The following is a 23,721-nucleotide window of genomic DNA, read 5'->3' as shown; positions in this document are numbered from 1 at the left end:
AAACTAGCTAGATGGTCAAAAAAGAAACAAAAAAGAATGGGTCAATGCATGAGATGCAAATAGTTTGTGAAACTGCGCCTGCATAATTGGCAATTGCAATTAATTGTCTTGGCTCAACTCGTTTGTGGCAATTGTTTGCTTTGCAATTGTAAAAAGCTGTGAAAATTCATGAAAATTAACTAGCAAAAAAGGGGAATGGTATGGGCAAATTGGCAAGCTGTCCCAAGTTAAATGACTGATTATGCTTTCTGCATGGTAGTCAATTTTTAAACGGTTTTTGTGGCATAATAGCAGGAGCAGTCGAAAAATAATTTAGTAAAAATATTATTAACTAATTACAGTGAAAACAAGAAAAAAAAGCGAACTTCCTTGCATGTTATAATTGTGTAAGGGATTAGTTTTAATTCAAGGTAAGACTTTTAGGCTGTCTTAAATATCACATAAATAAAAGTTTACAATTTTGTTACATTCTTTTTGGCGCCTAAATAAAAATGTTAACAAAAAAGTCTTTAAAAATTGCAACTAAAATGAAAAAAATATATTCATTAAACATGCCCCCCGTCAGTTCACCAAATTAGTCAACCTTTTGGTTTATTATTTACTGTCTAGCATAAAAAGCACAACAGACATTAAAATGGCACAAAAAGATGGAAGCCATAAAATTTTACAAATTTGGTGTCAGCAACTCCAGTTGTAAAATCATAAATGGTTGTTGATTTTTATACCCTTGCAGGGTATTATAATTTCAGTCAGAAGTTTGCAACGCAGTGAAGGAGACGTTTCCGACCCTATAAAGTATATATATTCTTGATCAGCATCAACAGCCGAGTCGATCTAGCCATGTCCGTCTGTCCGTCTGTCCGTCTGTCCGTCTGTCTGTCTGTCCGTCTGTCTGTCTGTCCGTCTGTCTGTCTGTCTGTTTCTACGCAAACTAGTCCCTCAGTTTTAAAGCTATCTGAATGAAACTTTGCATATAGTCTTCTAAATACTCTCACTGCTATATATGTCGGAACGGGCCGGATCGGACGACTATATCATATAGCTCCCATACAAATGTTCGATAAATTTTTAGAAAAAAAATTAAAACTTTGCTGTTTTTCAATATTTTTGCATCATTTTTGAGACATAGCCATTTTATATTATTCCAAAATTTTGGTAAAAATTTTATGAAAATCGGACGACTATATCTTATAGCTGCCATAGGAACGATCGGCAAATGAATAGGACAAAAATTATAACTTCGCTGTTTTTCAACATATTCTTATCTACTTTTAGATATAAGCTTCTATTATTATTTCAGAATTTTGGTAAAAATTTTATGAAAATCGGACAACTATATCATATAGCTGCCATATAAACGATCGGTAAATGTAGAGAAAATGTAAAGCTGGGAATGTAAAACTGTAACTGTCAAACTGTAAACATAATGAGTATAGGTAAAATGTAATGAAATAATATCTGCAAGGGTATACAAACTTCGGCGTGCCGAAGTTAGCTTCCTTTCTTGTTGCTTGTAAAATATGTACTTTAAATTTAGGTAAATAAACAGAAATATAAAAAAGTCTAACAAAACACATACATATAATATATCATCTAAAATAAAATATACCCGTAGCCTTAGCTTAATAAATAATTAAATAAAGAAAATACAATTTTGAAGAGCCATTAATAATTCAGAATAAAGTTTTAATACATTAATTTAGTTACCTGTTTTTTATCCAGTTTCTTCCCCAGAATTACCTCTACAGAATTCATTGTTTCATTTTTATTTAATTCGTATTCATACATTTAACATTTAACAATTGTTTCACAGTTCAGCGACATTATTAATTGTAAATAATTAATTTATATTAATTATAATTCTCTTAATTGTTGTTTGTTATTTAGACTACGCACTACACTAACAACGATGTGTAAAAATAAATGTATATTTAATATAATATTCTTCGTTTCTGTTTCTGTTTTTTGGTTTTTTGTATCTTTTTTTGGTCGCCAACATGCCTTAGAATTAATTCCTATAGCCTGTGTATAAGATATTGAAATTCCTTTGAAATCGCGTTGGGTGCGGCATCTGCCGGAACAGGTCCTGTCCGTTAGGTAACGAGGTAAAGTGCGCCTTGTTGCGAAATCGACACAGTCAACTCCTAGAAGGGGGCCCTTCATCAATGCCACGCGAACAGAGAGTGCGAGACCAGCAGATACCCTGTAGTCACTATAATGCTGCCAATCATGATGGGAAAACCAACTCTGTAGAGCAACCAAGGGAAAATTAATCAAGGTTCTTGCAAAACTGTAAAGAAAACCCACTTGAAGAACTGCAGGAAGGTGAACTTGTAGCCATGCTGCTCGGCCACGCCGGCACAGACCACATTGGCCGAGGCTCCAATCAGTGTGCCATTGCCTGAAAGAGGTAAAAACAAATATTAATATATATATTTAATTTAAAATCCTTTAGAGAACCTACCCCCCAAACAGGCACCCAAGGCCAAGGCCCAAACCAAAGGCTGAAGCGGCAGATTCAAGGTGCTGTTTTGGGCCAACGATATGGTGATCTTCACCATCATTGTGGTCAGCGGAATGTTGTCCACAAAAGCCGAGGCCACAGCAGAAACCTAGAAGTAAAATAGGATAAAATATATTATATAGAAAATACTATTTCTTCGGCCAACTCACCCAAAGTATTATCAAAATGGCCACCATCAGACGCTGATCCTCGCCCACGCCCAGGATAATGCCCTCTGTCATATTGCCAATCCACTCAATCAGACCCAACTCCGTCAGAGCCTCCATCAGTATGAAGAGAGCTGCAAAGAAGAGCAACGTAGACCACTCCACGCGAGCCAATATAGCTTCCATATCCTCAATATCGGCCAGAATGATGAGGAATATGGCACCCAGCAAAGCGGTCCAGCCCAAGGACAATCTCTGAAGTTCCGGAACAGAGTGCAAGAAGAATAAACTGATCACAAAGAGCAGGGCGGCCGAGCATTTAATCAGCAGAGGCTTGTTGCGAATGGGATACTAAAGGAAATATATAAAAATAAATTAAGGATATATATTTTATTTCTTAAAAGATCTGAATTACCTTGGCTTGAAGATTGGCCAACGTTTGTTGATAATTTGGTGCCGGTTCAATAACCGCCGTCATTCGCTTCTTGAGGCTTCTCTTCAAGCGATTAACCTTTTTCATCAGCGTCTGTCGCACCAGTTCCTCGTCCTTGGAGTAAGCTGAGAGGCTGGCAGCCGCTCGCTTCCACACATGGATCTCGTGACGCAGTTCCTCTACTTCTGGAGAGTCCTTAAACTGCAAATCGCTGATGTTTCGGAACTTGAAGCGCAGCTGGATGTAGGTCTGTACCATCACCAAAAGGACTCCGGGCAGCATATGCAGCGTGAAGACGGCAAAGTTGACGCCCTAAAAAATACAGAAAATATTAATAATAATCTTTAGATATTTCCCAATAATCTTACATTCTTCGATATGTAGCTATTTGAGGCAATGATGACATTTGGGGGATCCCCCACCGGAGTCAGGGCTCCGCCAATATTCGAGTAGATGACCATGCACATCAATATGGGCACAGGATTGAGACACATGACCTCGCAGAGTCGTATCGTGACCGGTGTCATCAGCAACACGGTGGTGACATTGTCCAAAAAGGAGGAAAGGACCGCCGTGAACAGGCACAGACAGTTGATGAGTGGCCACACATGGCCATTGGTGATCTTATAGGCATAAACAGCCAGATAGTCAAAGACTCCGGTCTCGGAGAGAATGGCCACCAGAATCATCATGCCAAAGAGCAGCAGCAAAGTCTCCACATCGATCCAACCCATAATGGTGGCCATCGAGGGTCTTGAATTCAGGGCAGCCAGTATGCCCACCGACAACGTGGATGCAATAATGGCCGCAAAGGTCCTGTTTACAATCTCCCAGATGATCATCACGTACAGGCCGCAGAGCACCGCCGCCGCATAGATGACACCATCCCGCTTGTAGATCGGAGACTCATCCACATTCAGCTGGAGCGGCAATTCGCCCTCAATGCTGCTGGTGAACTCGAAGCTCAGCTCCGTGCGATTGGCCTGCGCCAACCACAGCGGATCGCTGGCACTCAGCTCGAAGGTGCGCTGCTTCTTCGTGTCCTTGGTGGCATCGATGAGGTCCGGATAGACCACGTCCAGCTGCCACAGCTGACTGGCATTCTCGATGTAGATCTCCATGCCCTCGGCATCAAAGTAGCTGCGCATCACCTGAACCTGGAGCACGGGCAGGGGGACACTATCATTCAGCGTCAGCTCGTTCTCCTGCAACCTAAAGGGTCCTCGCAGGCCCAGACCAATCCTTTGCAGACTGGCTGTGGTAATGGGAAAGACTGCAAAAAAACAGGAAATTTTATTTATATTTCTTTAGAAATTTCCAAAAAGGTAACCCACCTCTCGAAGAGCTATTCCTAGGAACACTTATGAGGCTGAGCTGGTCCACATGCTCATTGTTGGACATGAGGAAGGCGGTAAAGACGCACCAGACCACCAAGAGCACGGCAATCTTGAACCAAATGAGATACTTGCGGATCTGCAAGGATATACATTAAATATGGCAAATATTTTTACTCAATTTCTAAGGACCCTTAAGGACTCTTACCAAACTCTTTCCGTGCGTCTCGGCCTCATCATGCTGATCATCATTGTTGTTCTCCAGATCCCTGCAAATGGCCCGGGGAATCACAGAAAACTGGTTGCACTAATTACGTAACTGACACCCGAGATTCACAGAACTACGAACCTGCCGTCCAGCACTCGCACCTGTCCCGCCTCGTTCGTCACATTGATACCGATCTGTGTGAATCCCGTCTGTGTGTTGGCCAAAGCCGTCTCCTCGTGATGTCCATTCTCCACCCGGAGTTCGCTTTCCTCCGCTGGCAAAGGATCAACGTCTGCGGGTAGGGGAAGTAAATCCACATGAAATGATTAAAGATTAAAACAGTCTGGCGTTGACTTAACCCTGGCCAGAAATGGGCAAATATTTATGCGAAAATTTAATCATTCGCTGGCTCTTGGCGGAAGGACAATTCGCGGACAACTGGCGCGACTTTGGCCAGAAATTAACTTGGTTCAGCACACAGCCACCACCTGCCACGTGTTGGCAGTATTTTATGTGCAAACTTAATCGACTCGCCGTGGCTATAAATACACATCAATGGCCCTGAGCGAGGGCTGGGGGACACACTGACCGAGGGACTGATGTCTGAGCAATAGGAAAAGGATACACTTTGGGAACTAGGAGGGCTCTTGAGAAGATTTGGCAATGAAGTTAGACTAAGAAGTTATCATAAACTATAAATTTTCCTCATCAAAAATTACCATAATCATATTTTCTTTCTGAATTGACTTTAATTTAAATAAAACCATACTTATAATTTCCGTGCAGCCTTTAATTTAAGAAAGCCAATGACAAGATGGTTGTCCACTCTCGCTGTGACATCATGTGACGGAAATAGAGAGAGGAGGAACCACCCCTGGGTATTATTATCATAATTTGCTAAGCCCCAAATAGTGCGTCCATCAAAACAATTGAAGATAAAGCTGGACTTAAATTTTCGGTATGCAAATCGGGGCGAAACCCGGGCTCGGCCAGCCGTCGTCCAATGTCAATGGCGACGCCAACGTAAATGGCAATAAAAAATTCAACAATAATTACGGCAATAAAAAAGGTAGCAACAGCCAGACATAAAAAAAAGGAAATTATGTGATCCAAGGAGAAGGTAGCCTGAAGGAGGGATATACATAGATGGCCCAACTTACCGCCATGTAAACGTTCATGCTCCTGGCGAAACGAGGCTAGACTGGGATCCTGACGAATGCGCTCCGGCAGAGTTCGCCAGACTTGTAAGGCACCTTCTGTTACTTCGCTGCATGTGTGAAGCAGAAGCAGGACCAAGAGCAGGAGGAGTAGCAGGACCAATCCAAGGTCGGTGGTTTTTTGTTACACATCGGGGAGCAATGAAATGCGGCACCGAGAAGGAAGAGAAATAAGCGGAGAATAAAGATTTAATAAGATTATACCGGGGACTTGTGTGTTTGGAATTTGTTTGTTCAGGTGCTTGGGCGTGGTTTGCCTCTGCCTTTGCCACTCCCGAAAAAAAACAACAATTCAATAAATTTTTTAGCACATCTGTATTGATTTTTCCCCTCCCATACGATCTGTTTCCTTTGGCCCGTGCGTGCAACAATTTGTATTCATTTGATTTGACTCTTATAAAGTCTTTAAATTGGAGTTGTTTACCCAAAAAGGGTTCCCAGCTTATGCCACATGAAGTGGAAACTCAATTGTGGTTAAGGAAGTGGGAAGGATTCTGATTGACAACAAATCTCCAAGAGCTCCGAGAAAGAAGATGCAATAAAATAAGATTTAAGTAAATATATTTTGAGAGTCTGTTAGCCAAAAAGGATACTCAGAGAGGTAGAGGAGATGGCTGTAATGGGATTGAAAAATACTGGGAAAAGGGTATTAAGTTCTCCTTCACTCAGAAGGCCTTCAGGAAATTAAAGCTGATTTTATTTATTTGGAAGTTTTACTACCCTTTTATGTTTATAGTCGGAATAAACTGGAATAAAAAAATATAAGAGATGAGTTGATATTTTCATTTACTTTAATCTTAGCTAAGATATTCGGCTATGAATGCTTTAAACACTCATTGAATAAAGACTACAACTAAAAGCATGATACATTTTTGATTTCCAGAGCTGTCCAAAAGCACCTACAAAAAACCACGTTCTAGATGTCACGTAGCCCCTAAGATATCTTAAAATATGATTGCAATTCTCATTCTAATTTCCACACAAACTGAACGATTTCAAAGTCAGCCGTAGCTATCTTCAGTCCAGATTTTCGTCAAAGATTCGCAACGATCAAGCTCAATTAAAGAGCTTTTGTGCTGTAGCAATGCCAGATCGGATCCAATCTGCTACTATATATACTCGTCGCTGCTCTTAAGGTCGTTATCAGTGGAAAATGTCTATTTATACTGGCCATAAAATACTGTTTTCAGCCTGTCTGTTGTCGTTTTCCATTTCAAATGCGAGTTTAATGACTCTTTGCCATAATTACTGGGGCCCAGGCAGCTGAGCTCTCTGCCAAGTAAAATAGTGATTCAGCAGGGAATAGAAAACGGGGAAGGTTAGGTTCCTTTGGCGAAGGCACTCTGAGTGCATGGGGCATCACGTGTGCGGGCTGAATAAATGCAATTTGTGCACTCGATTCAAGTGGATATTGTGGCACACAAATCTTAATTCAGTCGGCCTGACTAAATTTACTTAAGAGAGCGAAAAGTGCTCGAAATAAGTCATAAATTATATTTACTTAGGTTTCAATTAGCTGGCTTGATGGAAGCCAGCGATGAGGGCAAGTAATAAACAGAAACAAAGACAAGACAAGACCGCCAAAGAAACGCTGACACTGATTTTGTTGACCGAACCCCCACACCTTCTTGTGTATACTATATGTTATATATGTACACATCAGATATATATTATGTGTGTGGAAGAACACAACGTTTCAGCTTGAACTTGCTTCAATTGCGTTTCTCAGCTTAGACAGCTCCGAGTGCTAGTATAGCTCGTGCATAAGTCATAAGATCTCTGATTGCCTCATGTGATGAGGTGAAATGGAATCGTGTGTCAATGGGTGTGTTTTGATGACAGGATTTCTGGGAACTTTAATTGGGTTTAACAAGGATTTGTTGTGGGTCTAAAGTTCTAAATGAAAATCAATTGTAGAAATGGTTTATTAGAAGTTACTCTACCTTAATGGTATATCTAATCTAAAAGTAGACTTGTAAACACATATTTAAGAAGTACTCTTCTGTAAATCATTCCCAGAAAAATAAAAAGCATTTTCTCACAGCTCAAGTGGCAATGCGTAAAGCTTGTTGATGCCTTCCTCAAGTCAATGATTAAATGATTTTGCTGATGACTCTTAATACGTTGAACAGCTACTTTATGTCACGGCTTTCGTTAGCTGAAGTGAAGGGAACGACGGTCGTGTCAAAGATTGAATCACACAAGAACTCACTGACAAAGGACACCCACGGGCCCAAGACAGGTCCTTAAATAGAGAGTGGAGCTATCATTAGCAGGAGCCAAGCAAACGTTTTCCGCTTGACTGCAGCTCTAGACAATTTGTCGGTTTTTCAATTGGGTTTGCACACACGCATAGAAATATTCAGGAAACATTTTTGAGCTTAAATTAAATAAATTAAAAAAAGTAATAAGGAAATATTTGTACCTCCTCAAATAAATAACTTGAAATTGCACAGTTTTTATAAAGGAAATGTAATTAAACAATATTTAAAGGACAATTAAACCATCTGGGATTTTATTTAATGAATAAATATTCTTGTATAAAATATAATAACTTTTAGTGCATTCCTTAAATTAAAAAAAAAAATTATATACCATAATAAAATATATTTTAATTTGTATATTTTGGCAAAACAGTGTTGTTATTTTTTCTGTGCTTTAAGAGGTGTGAAAGAAAACAGGAAGAGAAAATAGAAATGGCGATGACGTCATTCTTAATGCTGGAAAACATTAATTTTTATCCTGACGGCCAAAACACATTAAAAACTTTATGTTGATGTACTGTAAAATTCCTTAAAGAATTTATTTTACGCGTCACAACTAAGTTGTCGTAAAAAAACCAAATATAATAGAAACCGATTTTTAGTAAAATCTTTGGTATAACCATTTATTTCTCTCCATTTCTCTTTCTCCCTCTTTTCTCGGTGTGTAGTTAAAGGTGAGAACGTAAAAGATAAAAGCAAAACAGCTGATGACAAGGCTCTTAATGCTAGAACACAATTCATTTTTTATCATGGCAACCAAAACACACGTACTCATCCTCGTATGCGTAATCCTGGGCGTTGTAGGCCATCTTCCTGGCGGGTAAAGACCAGGGATCCTGCGTCAGGGATGGAAATGTGACACTCGCGGGCAAAAATAAAAAAAAAAAAGGAAAACAAAAACACTCGACGGCTAGCACAAGTATCTCCGCGAATAAAGCGTATTATTACGTAAATTGCACACTGACATACACACACACACGGGTAAACTTCTAATAGGGAAGCCGAAAAGAATGTGAAAATTCCTTTGTTAATCGCATATTTTGCCGCTGGGAAATGGAAAATGTGAAAAGCGGAGAAGCGCAAGAGCTGCGAACTGAAAGACGAGCTTCAATTAAATGGCGGGATCGCGTTGCCTTGACCACTTGTTGCTAATTTCTGCTTTTTATTGTCGCGTGCCCTTTTCGGTTCTGTATTGTGTTTCGCCGCCGATCGTGACGGAATATATACACTATATAAAATGTATATAGTATACTATTTTTGGAATTGTTTTTTTCTTTTTTGCAATGGGCGGTGCAGTCGCAGTTGAAAGCTCGAGCGGTACTAACTGCGGTCCTCAGTTTTTTACCCTATTTTGTAGGTTTTAATGCAGTCGTTGGCTCTGCCGCCGCGCAGTCGCTGTCACCGCAAGCAGTGGCGAAGCAGAGCGGCAAAGAAGAACAACACACAAATTTCCTGATACTCAAATTCGCTTTTCATCAGTTATCTCTCGCTGGACGCGCTTTGCTCATTATTCGCATTTATGCTTTCGCCGCTGCAAAAGTGCACTCAACACCGATCGCGCGCTCTCTTTCGCACTCTTTATCAGTGCGAGGGCGGCTTAACCCGAGCAGCAGTGCGCCTACCGCCCGCCCTCCGCCCCACCGAGGGGCCAAGGTGCGGGTGCGCTGGTTCATGTTCATGTTTCTTCATTTTCGGCTTTGTCAAGTGGCCTCTCTCCGGCTCTCTGTGTTTACTTTTCCACACTCTCCTCCATTGTTACTGTTAATGTTGTTGTTGCTGTTGTTGCTGTTCCTGGCGTTGGCTTATTTGCACTTCTTTCAATTACACTTGATTTATCACATTTGACAGTTGTTCTGCGATGCTTTTGATCTTGCCCTGCGCTACACACTTTTGCGTAGGGAGTTTGAGTTTAGCCTTGGCTAATTTTCAAATACATTTGTTCCCGGCCTGTATTTTTTATTTATTTATTTATTAATTTATTCGATTTTTGTGTTTAATGTGTAAAATAAACATTTTCAAAATACTTAAACCATGTTGATCAATTTATAAATGTAATGATATTTAGCTAGTGTCAAAACTCAAAGTTGTAATCGCAATTTAAATTAATATTAAAAATATATATACTCTATTGACAAATTTGAATTAATATTTATTAATAAGTTTAAAATATTCAGTAATAGTTTAAAATATTCAATAAAATACACATTATATAAACTTATTTAAACAAAAGTTATTTTAATATTAGGAGATCAAAAAAACTGAGAAATGAAGTTATCAAAGAAACCCACTACCTCAATTAAAATATATCCATAAAATAGTTTATAGCCGCATAACTAATGAACTTTTATCTGACACGTTAAAGTTCCCAATTATAAGTTCTATTTTAAGCCACAACCCGATACAATTTTCATCAATTTGTTGCGCTTCTATTAAACGATTTTATGACACGAGATGAGCCCAGTAACTCGAGCTGTTTTAAGTATTATTTCGCATTTTATATTTGTATCAGTATTTGTATGTGTATATTCTGAAAATTTGCGGGGAATCAGCTGCTGCTTCAGGCCCAATTATTCTGTTAAGGAGCACGGGAATTATGAAATAGCCTGACTAAATTGAAGGCGTATTCAGCGAGTGCTGCTGCTGCTGCGCGAGACCTTGGAGTTCAAGGGTGCCTTCAATTCGCATGCAAATTTCGTAGACGCCTGACGAGGAATTGAGCCAAATCCGAACGAACACCCCCACGTGATGCCGAAAATTCAAAGAGTCACTATGTGCTATATAATATTATACTATAGCCTGGTAATTGAAAGGCACCCGGGGGAGCTGGCGCCGGATCAGCGGCTGTCAGTTGCTCTGGCAGACGCATATCACCCAAAAAATGGGAACGCAACGAAACGTATTTGCCAAATAAGCAGAAAAGATTTTAAGCTGCAGGTTTGGCACCCTACATGGGGTGGAATTAAAGGGTATATGGGATTTATGGAAATTTAACAGGGATTATTATTTATTATTATAACAAAAATATTTAAAATAGATAAATGTAATATCTTTAACAGATTGGTTGCAATATATATTATCAAAGTGAACAAATAAAAAACATAGTACAAATATAATAAATATTTCCATGAGCTTTTCTGATAATCAAAGCCTGAGAATTTTCTTATTTAAAATGTCCTAATATAATGCCGAAAAGTATATTAGTTTTAAACTTTTATATTAAATTAAGCTGAGTACCACACAGTCTGAACTCCTTTATATCATTCTTGTTTCTTTTTATGCCAACTCACCAAAATCTCACCTGGAAAAGCTGACAAGCTAACTAGCTGGCTCGCTGACTCACTGACGTCACAGGTGTGCTTGTGCCCAGCTTGCATAATGCGCCAGGTAATGTAATACTCTTCTTCGGCCAATAGATTAGAAAATCCAGCTCGTTCAGGGACAGGGCCAAAGTTGTTACCCGACACCGACGGCGGCCACCTCTAATGATAGCCATTTCACAGCTCCGGCTAATGAAAAAAGGTCTCGAAGCATGAGCAGAGGGTACGGGGTTGAGGGAAACATGTTGACCCAAGCTGTCGCTTGGTGCCACAAGTGTTTGCGTGGCAGAGTGAAATGCAATTTTATTGAAACTAGACTGCGATCTCGGGTATCGCATTACGTCGTGGCATTGAAAATGGAGTATAAATCGAATGGAAATTGAATAAGGCATTTGGCGGCATTTAACGTAATGTGCACACCTCTGAAAATGAACACCCTGTCGATGGGGCACGCCCCGTATTGGGCTGATTGGGTTTATCTGCGTTTCTAGAGTGCGCTATTAAACCTGACAATTGGCTATAGTACCCGCACATTTTGATGGCTGACAGAATGTGATTTAACATTAAGAAAAAACTTTTAATTTATAATATTTTTTAATTAATTAAATCAATCAAATCAAATCAGTGTACTACTGACGATGATTAGATTATGAATTTTAAGTCTAATAAAGTTTGTATTTAAAAGACAACCTACAACCAATTTTACATCTTTCTTTTTTTTAATATAAATAATATAAATAATATTTTGCCAGTGGACATTCCCTATTCTAGTTAATTTCTAGGTGATTTAGTGCTTTGTTAACTTGTAAATGACAACAAACTTAGCTAAGTTCAGGCTCCAGAAAATTTATAAAGATTTCGATCTCTCACTCTTCAAGGTTTGATATAAATAAATATCTAAAAATAGCCTATCAATTTAGATATATAATTCCCAAAGAGGGAAAGTTCACATAGGGTGTGCACGCACTTTGTCCATTTGAAAAATTAAATGAACACGCGCTCATCAAACGCAAAGCCGGGATATATACAATATTAAATCAACTCAAACTTAAGCTTAAGTAAGCCGCACTCGTAGATATAGAACACACCCACATGTTGAGCCAGAAGTCGAGAATCGAGAGTGGAGGGTGGTGAAGGGAGATAGAGGGAGATGTGTCTATATATGGGTCATTGTGCGACATCGTTGATAACGAAATTACAGTCCCGAAAAAAGCGTAATTTCATCCAGTCGGTCAGTCGGTTCTCTGTCAATTTTAAGTTTCCTAAGCTTCTATGTCTGTGCACTGAGAAAAATGTATACAAAATTATATTATACGAATTCTAGTTTAATTTTATATAGTTATATAAAAAATTCTAATAACTGAGTTGGATTTAAAGACATATTTAAATTCTGGAGAGTTTTAAAACCTTTTAAAAATATTAACTACAAGAACCCTAAAAAATGTAAGTAAGGCTACAATTATGTTCATAGAACACCCAGACTTGAGTTTATAAAAAATATTTAAACTTAACTTAAAATAGCCTTTTAAATTATCATATTTTCGTTGCACCTATAAAAGTTTCTATTCTTTAAAAAGTTGTATTATTTTTTCTGTAAGTTTCTCACAGTGTATCCTCTTCCCGTTCTGGTTCCGCTGGCGGGGCATGTCATTCATGTGGCGCTTTCAGTGCGACACGCTTCATTAATTTCGAGAAAATTGAAAGCCTGAAACCGCGCAGCATCCAGCACTCAACACTCGGCACTCGTGTCGTGTCTCATGTGAGCGACTTTTAAAGTTTATTTTTAAATCGCAACGGTGAGGGGAACAGTGAGGAGAGGGCGACCAGGCCTCGATTAGCAAGTTAAATCTTTCGCCGGCGCGGTAACTTTCCGCTGCGAAAAATGCAAGTTAATTAATTGAGAAACAGCGCGCACAGGCAGTGAGTGACACGTTCCAATTGGCAATTGCCACCTCCGGAGTGCCTGCCATCGGCAGCTCCACGTTCCCAATGGCTCCTCCATAGTCACACGTTCCGGACATAAATCGAACAGTGACTGTGAAAGCCAAGGGCAAGTCCAAGTACTAGTGGGTGGTTTTTAAACCCGCGCAAAGGGCTATACTTACAGCTGGGTTGTAGTATGCAAATAGCTGGCATAACCGGCATTTATTTGCATTTTTAATTTGCACATACCCCTAGTAAGTGAACAAATCAAACTGCAGTTGTAGAATATTTGATTTATAATACATCAGCTCATTATTATACGGATTACGAGGTGTTTTGTACATTAATTTGCTGCATTATAATGTTATTATTTATAGGAATTGCATAGCGGTGCATTGAATTGTTAGCTTTTATTTGAATCTCAATGAGTTGCGTCAGATTGCAGCTTTGCTTTTATAATTTAAATGGCTTTAAAAAAAGTATAAAATGATGCAAATAATTTTTATGTTTTTTTAAGTTAAAAAAAAAACTATATTTAAAAGAAGTTTAAGGTTTATAGAACCCTAAATAAACAATTTACTTGGTCTTATGGTTTTTAAGCCTATTTTCAGAGACATTTAAAAGGTTTCTTTAGCTTAAAACGATTTTTTCTTTACCGAAAATGTACAAATTTGTATTTAAAATATTCTTTTGGCAAAATAATTATACCTAACAAGCCATAAAATCGTATATTTTTATGACTTGGCTTGACATATACCCATCTCCCTGCCCGACTTCTTGCTCTGTCACTCTTCCCTGACCTTTCTTTTTGAGCCTCAATCAGGAACAAAGTCGTGTCGGCTGCAGTGGCCTAACCCAATTTTGGGAGCATTAAATGTTTTAATTATTCATGTGCCATGTTTATGGCACTTGCTGTCGCCGGCACTCATTCACACACTCACACACCCAAGGCACATCCTGGCGAAGGCGGCACATAATCACATTTTGAATGTGCTTGGAACAATGCAGGATTCGTTCTGACCTTGGCTGCGTGGAGGTCGTCGCCGCAATTCACGCTATGTGCAAGAATTTTCACTTTTGCTTGAGACTGACCCACATTTTTATTTAAAAATGCCGGCCAGCCAACACGGCGGATGAGCGATGTGGTAGCGCTGAAATTAAGTATACGCCAAGTGGGTCCTAGATGGTCAACATTTGTCTACAAAAATAAAGTTAAATGGCAGCCGGACAAACAAATTGAAAATTAATTGCAGAATAATTTCGGAAAGTTTTCGTTTTCGTGTTGACTCTGAGCCGGCGGGCAATTGGTCAAACAAATTAATTAGTATTTGTCTTAGGAGCTCTTCTTTTCACACAAAAAAAAACGAGGGAAAACGAATAGAATTGGAAGGCCAGGCACGTTGCCAGGACACTTTTAGGACCCAACAGTACGCCTCACTTGCCAGCCCGATTGATGGATGGATGGATGGATTTCCCCCAAATGCCAGTACCTGATTCAATAGGCAAAAGAATAATATGTCCGCCTAAGAGGCCCCTTTCAAATTCAATGAAGTGCTCGCTCGCCTGCTCAATATTGAAACATTAATGGCAACGGAAACAAGATTCCCCACATTTGTCCAAACGGAAATTAAATGTCTGACATTAATTTCTCTCTTGTTTTTCTCGTTTTTGTCGCTTTTTCTCGTTTTCCCTCAGTCAACACATGTTGCTGCCCCAGCCTGCCATTCAGGGTAAAATTGGACTTGTACGGGAGCTTCGGTTTTTATGTTTATGTTTATGTTATGTGGTCGAGACGGGGCTCCATCCGGCACCATCTCCTCCTCTTGGAGGCACGTGCCTCAGCCAGGAACCATATAAACATATAGATATAGGGGAATGAGTGTTCTGCATTAACAGATGTAAGGCAAAACAGGTCTCGGCCCATGAACTTTGGCATCTTCGAAGGAGAAATCGCAATCTGGTAATGGTAAAAGGTTCAAAGGGAAACTGGAACTGAGTCACATACGGCTTAAGCTCATCTAGGAGTGGCTGACCACAAGAAAAGGCTCTACTTTAATATAGTTTAGTTTATTTCAAAAATTCAGCTTTCATAGTTTTCTTCTTATTTCTAAGCTCTTTCGATAGAATTACAAGCAACGCCTCTTGTGTTTTCATCAAAAAAATATTTAATAATTAATTTGTAAGCTTCTTAACTTAATCTTTTCTTTGATGTTTACTTATTTTGTTAAAGTCTTAACCTTTCCTGGCGACCTGGTTTTATGTTTATATGCCTTTCAATTTTAATTAAAAAATGCTTTTAACTAAGAGCCTTCAAAAACACTTGGTAAGAAATACAAATTCCTATTGATTTCCTTCTTATTTTATCAAGAAATATACATTCCCTTATTAATTTTCTTTGCTCATTATTGCCTCTCTTTTTAGACTTACTTTGGCTGTGGAAACTTGTCGCTCTTGGTAGACGCCTGTCGGTGGGGCCACAGGCGTTTGCTCACCTTCACCCGCATCTTGAAAGGCCAAATGTCCTTACGTTTCCGGTGGATGCTGCCACTCCCACTGCCACTCCTGCGGCGCCGCGATATTGTGGATGCGGCACTGTGACCCACTGTGCCGGGCTCCGTCGTTGTTGTCTTGGTGTTATTGTTGTGATTGGACTGAGGATGGGGACTAAGAGCAGACGGCTCAACTGGCGGCGGCGGATGAACTCGAGTCGGCGCAATTTTGACAGATTTTTTTGTGGGTTGCTTGTTAAATTAATTAATTAAATTAAGCAGCTGGCTTGACACGATTTAATATTTAATTTTCAGTTCGATTAACTCTATTAATACTAATTATTATCGCAAATCACAAATGTATATTTTTGGAACGAAAGGATTTGGGGTCAGCTTTAAGTTCAGGCCTTTCTCTTGTACATTTTAATGTAGTTTCTGCTTTTATGCCGTCGCTTCATATGATCAAATCACGCATACGCACTGGTGGCTGATACAGGAAAAAATATATATATATATAAATTGATGAGGTGAGCATAAACAACAGCTGCTTTCCCTGGAAGTTCACGGTTGCGTCAAACAGGCTGCATTAATTATTCAGCGTTTCGAAAGGACAAAAATAGTCCTTGCCCGACCAAAAAAAAAAAGCCTAATAGGGAATCAATATTCATTTAGTTTTGTGATGGCCTCGACTCCGCTATCAAATCAACCAAAATCAAATGGCACATCAAAAAAGGACGAGGTCTTCATCTGTGGCTGCCATCAATTGATCTTCCGCTATATGATGTCCAGTGTGTGTGTCTCTCTATTAAGTTCCATTTAATTATGGTCCTTGCTACTAATTGGTTGGCGGGATGCCCTTTCAACCATTAAACAATTTAGCCGGGACGCCGCATAATTAAAAATGAACGCACGAAAACCATTTCAAATTATGGCTGGCCATCTGGGAGGGACTTGGCCAAAATACGGGTCAAATGCAAAGCAGACACGTGTGCTGGTCCCATTTGCCAGGATTTAGGTTGCCAAAAAAAAATGGCGGAAAAGGGAGAAAAACACCATGAAAATGTTGCCGAAAATATCCTAACGGAAATTGCTTTCAAAGATATGTCATCGTTTACGGGGGGCAGGATATATTTATATATATTTATATGTATATTCAAGAAATGTTTTAGCAAGGTGGATAAGCCAGCAAGCCAAGAGGGGGATTATATAAATAAATATATATATAAATTGGGGTGGAATTTTTAATTTGTCAAAAAAAATTAGCTAGGTTTTATTATGTTTTAAAAATTCCAACAGATTTTTTAAAGACTTTCTTTAACAAGTTTCAGTTAAAATTAGCTATTAAGTCAGCTATAACTTCAAATAACATTTTAATGAGCTTGTCTAATTTATTTTGTACTTCTCTAACAGGTTTTTAATAACCCATAAAAAGTTATGCAAGTCCTTAGTCAAACTTCACACACTTGTAACCCATTTTCACATCTTATGCACACATTCTCTCACTTTATTTTGATTAACTTTCATGTTATCTTTCGCTAATTACTAATTGATTACACTCTAACAACAAAAGAACTCACAGAATTATAACCCAAGGGTTCCCGCTTCGGAGAGAAACTTTTCTTCCACTGAAAATCCTTTGGCAAATTAACGCCGAAAAAGTTTCCTCTTGCAGAACCCTCTGGCAATCACTTAAAATATATTTGAGTTTCCGTTAAAAGCCAACAAGAAAGCCAAAGCCACTCCTCATAAATGTTGCTTACAATCATATATTTCTGCAAAAGTTATTCGTCCTTTTGGGCTAGGTTTTGTTGAGGACTCGCATGAATATTTAAAATGAGCATTGGGCAAAAGTTTTCTAAAGCTTTTAAAGCCAAAAACAGAAAACAAAAAACTACCATAAAAGCCAGACACGTTTGGCTGGCGTTGCCTACTTTTGTGGGCTGTGTTTGGGAATTATTTTCGGTCTTCATTTTCATTTTCATCGAGAATGATGATGATGTTATAGCCACGTTTCAATTTGTCCCAGGCTAATATATTGCTTATTTGCGTGGCCTGTCAGGACTCAATTATTGATTGGCCTGGGTGCGACCACGAATGGAGGTATCATTCATAAATTATGAAATATTTGCGAGGATATAGGCTGATAGCTTAAAGGTTTTTTTTTAATCACGACTCAGTAAACATCAGGTGTGAGGCACCTGTCACATTTCCCTGGCTCAGGGGGAATCCTGCGGTCAATTTATATATCCTGGCAGTCACCAGACGCCGCCAACCAATTACTCAGCCAGTCAGTGGCCGTTGCAGAGGCAGACTAATTACCAGCGCTTAATGCCAAGGAATTGCGTCCTTAATGAGCAGAATTATCCTGGGCCAGTCGAAAAAAAAATGAATAAGAGGTAATAAGAGACTCGAAATAGGATAAGGAAGAATTTCCATAATTAAATGTGCCTTTATCCTTTGCATCTTCCTTATAAAGCAACGGAGTGAACTTCAAGGTGAATTATTCTCTTTTATTAGCTAAGCTCACTTTAAGTTTTATTCTTTTTTGCGGTTTTTGTTATTTGGTTGTTATTTTCAACTATTATTTATTTGTATTTATTTATTTCTCTTTATTGTTTGGACACACAAAAGCTCGATGAACGATGGCGATTTAAAAAACCGGACAAAGTCGCACGTCCGTTTCGAGCGAAAGTTGTAAACCGAATAAATCTGCGGGCTCGTCGCCGCGTTCCAAGTTACTTTTCTGCCGGTTACTGCCGATGTCCAATGCCCGATGACGCCGCTATAGTATATGTATATATATGTGTATATATACTGCCTAAGCTGATACTGATACTTCGTGCGTCGCCGCTGTCGCTGTCGCAGCTGTTTTCGGTTGAACGAGGCGGCGCGCATTGAAAGGCTACTTCAATTGAACGGAGAATTTTAAGCTTTCAATAGCTGTTGAATGCCGTTAGTCTTTTTTTGGTTTTTTTGTATTGGAATTGGTTGTATTCCAATGGCCAACAACTTGAACTTGAAAGGTTTTTGGAGGTGTTTCAATTTTAAGCGGATTTTTAACTGTTTTGTTTGTGGGTTTCGTTGAGAAAGTAAACTAGGTCACCTTTGTTGGGGGTGTAAATTATTATAATTTATACTTTGTGATAGAAATAATGATTCCAGTCAAGTTTTATTAATTTTTCTGCTTTTAATGCGCAACAAAAAATATTTAAAAACTTTATTAAAATATTTATATTCATTGTTTTGCAGCTTTCTTAACTTTGTTTTATTTAAAAATGAATTTTTTAAGACCAAACACTTATACTTTTAAAATTATTATTAATTATTACAAACTTACACTATTAAATTCGGGGTTTTTGTATTAACTAGTCAATTTCTTAATTATTATTAATTATTATTAAAAATTCAAGTTCAAAAGTCTCAAATACTATTTGTTTATAAAATTCCCAGACCTGATAAATTATTACTCATACCTTTCCGACCAAAATGCTCCGGTAAACTGGTTCCACAATTTATTAAAGCTCTAATTACCCCCAACAGCTAATCATTTGTTTACTTCAGCTTAGGCTTAATAATAATAGAAGCCTAGCATAATGCCTAATCAACAGATTTATGGTTGTTTTTCGTCTTTAGATAGCTGCGAGCATCAAAGCAATTAGCGCAAATTTAAGGCACTTGTCATAGAAGCCAAAAATAGTTCAGTTATACTAGCTAGAATCTCTCCCTCAAGAGGCTGACTTCCTCAAATCAAAGAAAGTGAAATTCTGCAAATAAAAAAAAATAAAGAACTCAAGCTTTATCAAATGTAAGAGCCGACCATGTGCTTATTTATAGGCCAAACATGATAAGTCCCCGCGGAGACTGAGCCCACGCTCGTGCTCTCATTTGCATGGGCTTCGTGTGGGCACAAAAGGCGAATTATATGTCAAGTCGTCTCAATTTTCTCGATTCCTTCGCATTTTCAGTAACGCAGAATCACGGGGAACACGGCTGCTGCTGCCACTGACAATGAAACACGGCGAATGAACACACATAAAACCCGAATAGATGTGAACTCGTGGGTCTATATATATAATATATATATTAGTTCTTGTCACGAGCGTTTGACATTTGAGCGGCTTTCGAGCTCCGCACTTACGCTCTTTTATTTTGCAATTTTCCTCACCCACATTCAATAGAAAGGAATGAATGAATGATAATAATAATAATATTAATGCTGATGAACGAACGGATATATTCCTCTGAGTGAGACGCAATACCAGTTTCCAGTTTGTTCTTTGTATTCGTTTTTCCAATAATAAATTTGTGCATTAGGAGAAGGTCTTATCCAGCGGAATGTTGGGTGCAGCCATATCTTTCTCTATATGTAAGTATTATATTTAATCAATTTAAAACGACAGCTGCAAGTAGTTAATGGATGTGTGAAAGTTATTCTCGCTTTAAGGATACCATTGGAGTTTCATTAAATAATTGTTATAAAATTATTTATCCATTTTAAAGACTTCCTTTTCAAGCCACACAAGTTAGACAAAGTTCAAGGATTCTTGTGAATCTACATTTATTATTTAACAGAAAGGATTATTCAACAAACTCTTATAAATATTTAAAACAACTTGTTGAAATTGTTATGAAATTATTTAACCATTAAAAAGTCTCCTTTCCGAAGCCTTACAAGACTAACGATTAAATATTCCATTCTCCGCTAACCCATTACTAAGTAAATCCCATAAAGCCCCTATAATAATAGTCTATACATAATTCATTTCCACTCAATTGTGCCAGAACAAGGTATGCCCCCCTGAGAAGCACACACAACGCACCAAACACACACTATATACATACAAGTAGGTGCAAGTCGGAACTTTTACAGCCCCTAAGCTCATCCCTGGCAACAACAGAAAAGTATTTACATTTTCTGAGAGGAAAGTCTGCTTGGAAACCCACAATTTACATTGGTAAAAGGGGAGGTGGGGTGCTATATACATATGTGACAACCTCTCATCACTGGAATCATGGAACCACCACAGTGTTTCCGCAAAACTATTCACTTGTGGTCAAACTTGAACCGCCAACATGTCATCATGCCGTCAGGCAACTTGGGTTTGATGTTGCTCCTCGACACCCGGGATTAGGGGGAACAACTTTGCCTAATGTGCGCCAGGAGGTCCAAACTAATGGCCATCAACGGGTTTTAGTTGTCACGACCCACTTCATGGCAATAAAAAATGTGGCCATTGGAATAAGGCTATTACCCATGGATTGTACGTACTTAAATGCCATAATACTTGGCTCTTTATCAGCCACTTTTATAATGCAAATTGTGGAATTTCTCAGCAAAGATAATTGAGACTGCCGGCACAGTGTGAGTTAATAAAAAATAATTATGTAAATAACAAGTGCATATTTAATAAGATTTGCCTTTAGGTTGGATTTATCAGCAACCTGTCTGGGGGTTAACAGGGTGTTTTTAATAGAAAAAAAATGTGAAACTGTATAATAAAGCAAATAAATTATTTAAGGAATAAAAACTGTATACACGGACCTTAAAATAAATGTTTCTTAGAAAAATGTGTTCATTTCAATATTTAATTTTTTTTTTTAATTATTCCTGGCCACAAAATACACTTCATGCATATATATATATATAAGTTACCCTGTAAACTAAGTACAACTACATTGTAATCCAGTCTCAGACCTCAACTCGGTGACTTACAATCTCAAGTTTTCCCTTTAATTGTTAATTAACAAAGCGGAACTTTTAATTGAGTACCAACTGTGTGTGTAGTTTTCAGAGCTTTCCACTCTACTGATAACAGCCAGAGCTAATATTTATTTGTGTGTGGGATTTGTTTATAGGCCCCATTAATTATGGAGCAGATGAGAGGCGATGAGAAATACATAGCACGGATGTCTCGATATCACGAGCAGCTGCTGCTCCGGAGGCTGCTGAATCACGTCTGTCCAACGGAAATCAAATGCTATAAATATAATCAATATAATGCAATGCAAGACTCTCCATTGTTTATTAATTATATTCGCGCAGTATCTTTTTGTACTTTTACACACACGTGTGTCCATCAGTCTATTGATTATTATCCACAACCTGTATATCGGATGATAGTTCCCCGAAGCGAAAGACAGGCGAGCTGAGGGTACTTTGTTTCCAGGAAAAACTCTCAGAAAGCTGGGTCTAAGGTTTAGTTTATTGTTGTGAATTCTGTACGTATTTCTATTGTTACCACATTTTTAGCTGGAAACTTGAGACGTAAGAATTTCCCTTCGAGACAAGCACTGGAAAATAATTTATTTGTTATGATTTAAAATGGATTTTACATTGTGCCTGCTATTTGTTAATTATTCAAGCATTAGGGAAATAAATTCCTATCAAAACAAACCATTATTTACTTGGATTTTCCATTAATTTTAATCTATTGTGAGTACAAAATAATTTTCAGGGGTGAATTCGGCTTAAATTCTCAATCTCCCAGCTGGATATGTCATGAATTTTTCATTCGCCCTCAAAATACACACAATATTTGACCAACTAAAACAAATCAATTGTAATCAATCCAAACTGAGGGACCAGCTGCCGAGGTTCCCAGCGACTTAAGTTCCATAAAATGTTCGCAAATTGATTTCTTTTGAAAGACAAACAGAACGCAGGGACCGATGGACCGTTATTAAGAAGCTTATGCGAGAGACAAAAAGGAAAAGTTTCGACGGGGAAACCACAATTAAATGTCAGGCGGAGTGTGGCAGAAGTTGTGCTAATGAGAAAACGGAACCGAAAACAAATATAAACAACTCGGGACTTTGTACCCCCGGAGCGTATACTTAATATGAAAATACGCCAACATGGCGTATACTTGATGTGATAACTTACTTTTTGCTGCGTTGCCTGGCACTGATATGCAGCCAACTGATGATCTCCTGCAGCTTCGACTGTCGCTCCTCATCCTCGTCCTCATCCTGGTCATTATCCTCATCACCTGGCGCACCCTCACCGACATGCAAGTGATAGGGATCGTGGGTATGGTCGGTTATCATGAAGGTGGGCTTAGTATAACCATAAGGCGACGACATTTCACACTCACTATTACACTACACAAAAAGCACAGAGACCCTGGGACTCTCCTTCGGGGAGAGGGAGAGGCGTCAGACACTTGGTCTAAGCCAATTTCCAATTTTCACTCGACGGACTCCTTGGGCGCAAATTAATTAAAATTCCGTCTGTCCCATTTCGCGTCCGACCGATAGATTCTTTTAGCTGCTTGGCTTGGCTTTCCCTCTCGCGGCTGCCATAAAACTGCTGGCAGTCGGGTCGCCTCTCCTCCACATGGTGGCCGCCTTCTCTTCCGGCTTTCCCTCTTGGCCAACTTAATAGAACCATTTACCTATGGAACGACGAGCGGCAGCAGCAGCGTCGAAAATCCCTTGTTGCTTTTTCTATTTTGTCTTGTTCTCATTTTATTGACCAGCGTTTGTCTTTCCATTCTGGTATATAGCTTTATAGATATATGTATATATATACAACACACGTTCCCAGGCGGATCTACTGCTCAGCATTGAACTTGGCGATGGTCAGTCTCAAGTATTATTTATGGCTGTTTATGTTTTGTCTTCCTAGGTGCATGGCCAATATAAGATAAAAGGTACAAGGAAATTACGAAATTACTATTGTAGGTTGCACTTTTCAGACTTTATATATTTTTAGGAATATTTAGAAATTATATACAGGGATATTGGGAGTAGACATATACGCCGCCGCGCCACGCCGCCGCCGCCGCCGATTTTTGCCTTATTTGACGCGCCGCCGCCAAATTATGAAAATAACGGCGCGCCGCGGCGCGCCGCTGGTGCGGCATC

At 38.8% G+C, this 23,721-nt stretch overlaps 1 protein-coding gene across 3 annotated transcripts; it reads right to left on the bottom strand.

The window, feature by feature from the left end:
* Window positions 1-1,750: 1,750 nt before the first annotated feature.
* On the bottom strand, window positions 1,751-22,953 carry hoe1 (OCA2 melanosomal transmembrane protein hoepel1). Of its 3 annotated transcripts, XM_017183143.3 has the most exons (12): window positions 18,383-18,544; window positions 15,794-16,342; window positions 5,806-5,912; window positions 4,787-4,937; window positions 4,646-4,706; window positions 4,438-4,576; window positions 3,472-4,376; window positions 3,086-3,415; window positions 2,674-3,021; window positions 2,465-2,612; window positions 2,308-2,401; window positions 1,751-2,247 (listed from the first exon to the last, which is right to left on the bottom strand). In XM_017183143.3, the coding sequence occupies exons 2-12, from the start codon at window positions 15,868-15,870 to the stop codon at window positions 2,163-2,165; spliced, it is 2,445 nt and encodes an 814-aa protein (XP_017038632.1). In that variant the 5' UTR covers window positions 15,871-16,342; window positions 18,383-18,544; the 3' UTR covers window positions 1,751-2,162. The 3 variants fall into 3 exon arrangements, with proteins under 3 accessions (XP_017038632.1, XP_070140384.1, XP_017038633.1); XM_070284283.1 differs by lacking the exons at window positions 15,794-16,342; window positions 18,383-18,544 and adding an exon at window positions 22,739-22,953; XM_017183144.3 differs by lacking the exons at window positions 15,794-16,342; window positions 18,383-18,544 and adding an exon at window positions 8,898-9,450.
* Window positions 22,954-23,721: the final 768 nt, after the last annotated feature.

The sequence above is a fragment of the Drosophila kikkawai genome, chromosome 2L, assembly GCF_030179895.1.
Source record: "Drosophila kikkawai strain 14028-0561.14 chromosome 2L, DkikHiC1v2, whole genome shotgun sequence".
Classification (NCBI taxonomy): Eukaryota; Metazoa; Arthropoda; class Insecta; order Diptera; family Drosophilidae; genus Drosophila; species Drosophila kikkawai.
This window is presented reverse-complemented; position numbering and strand designations above follow the sequence as displayed.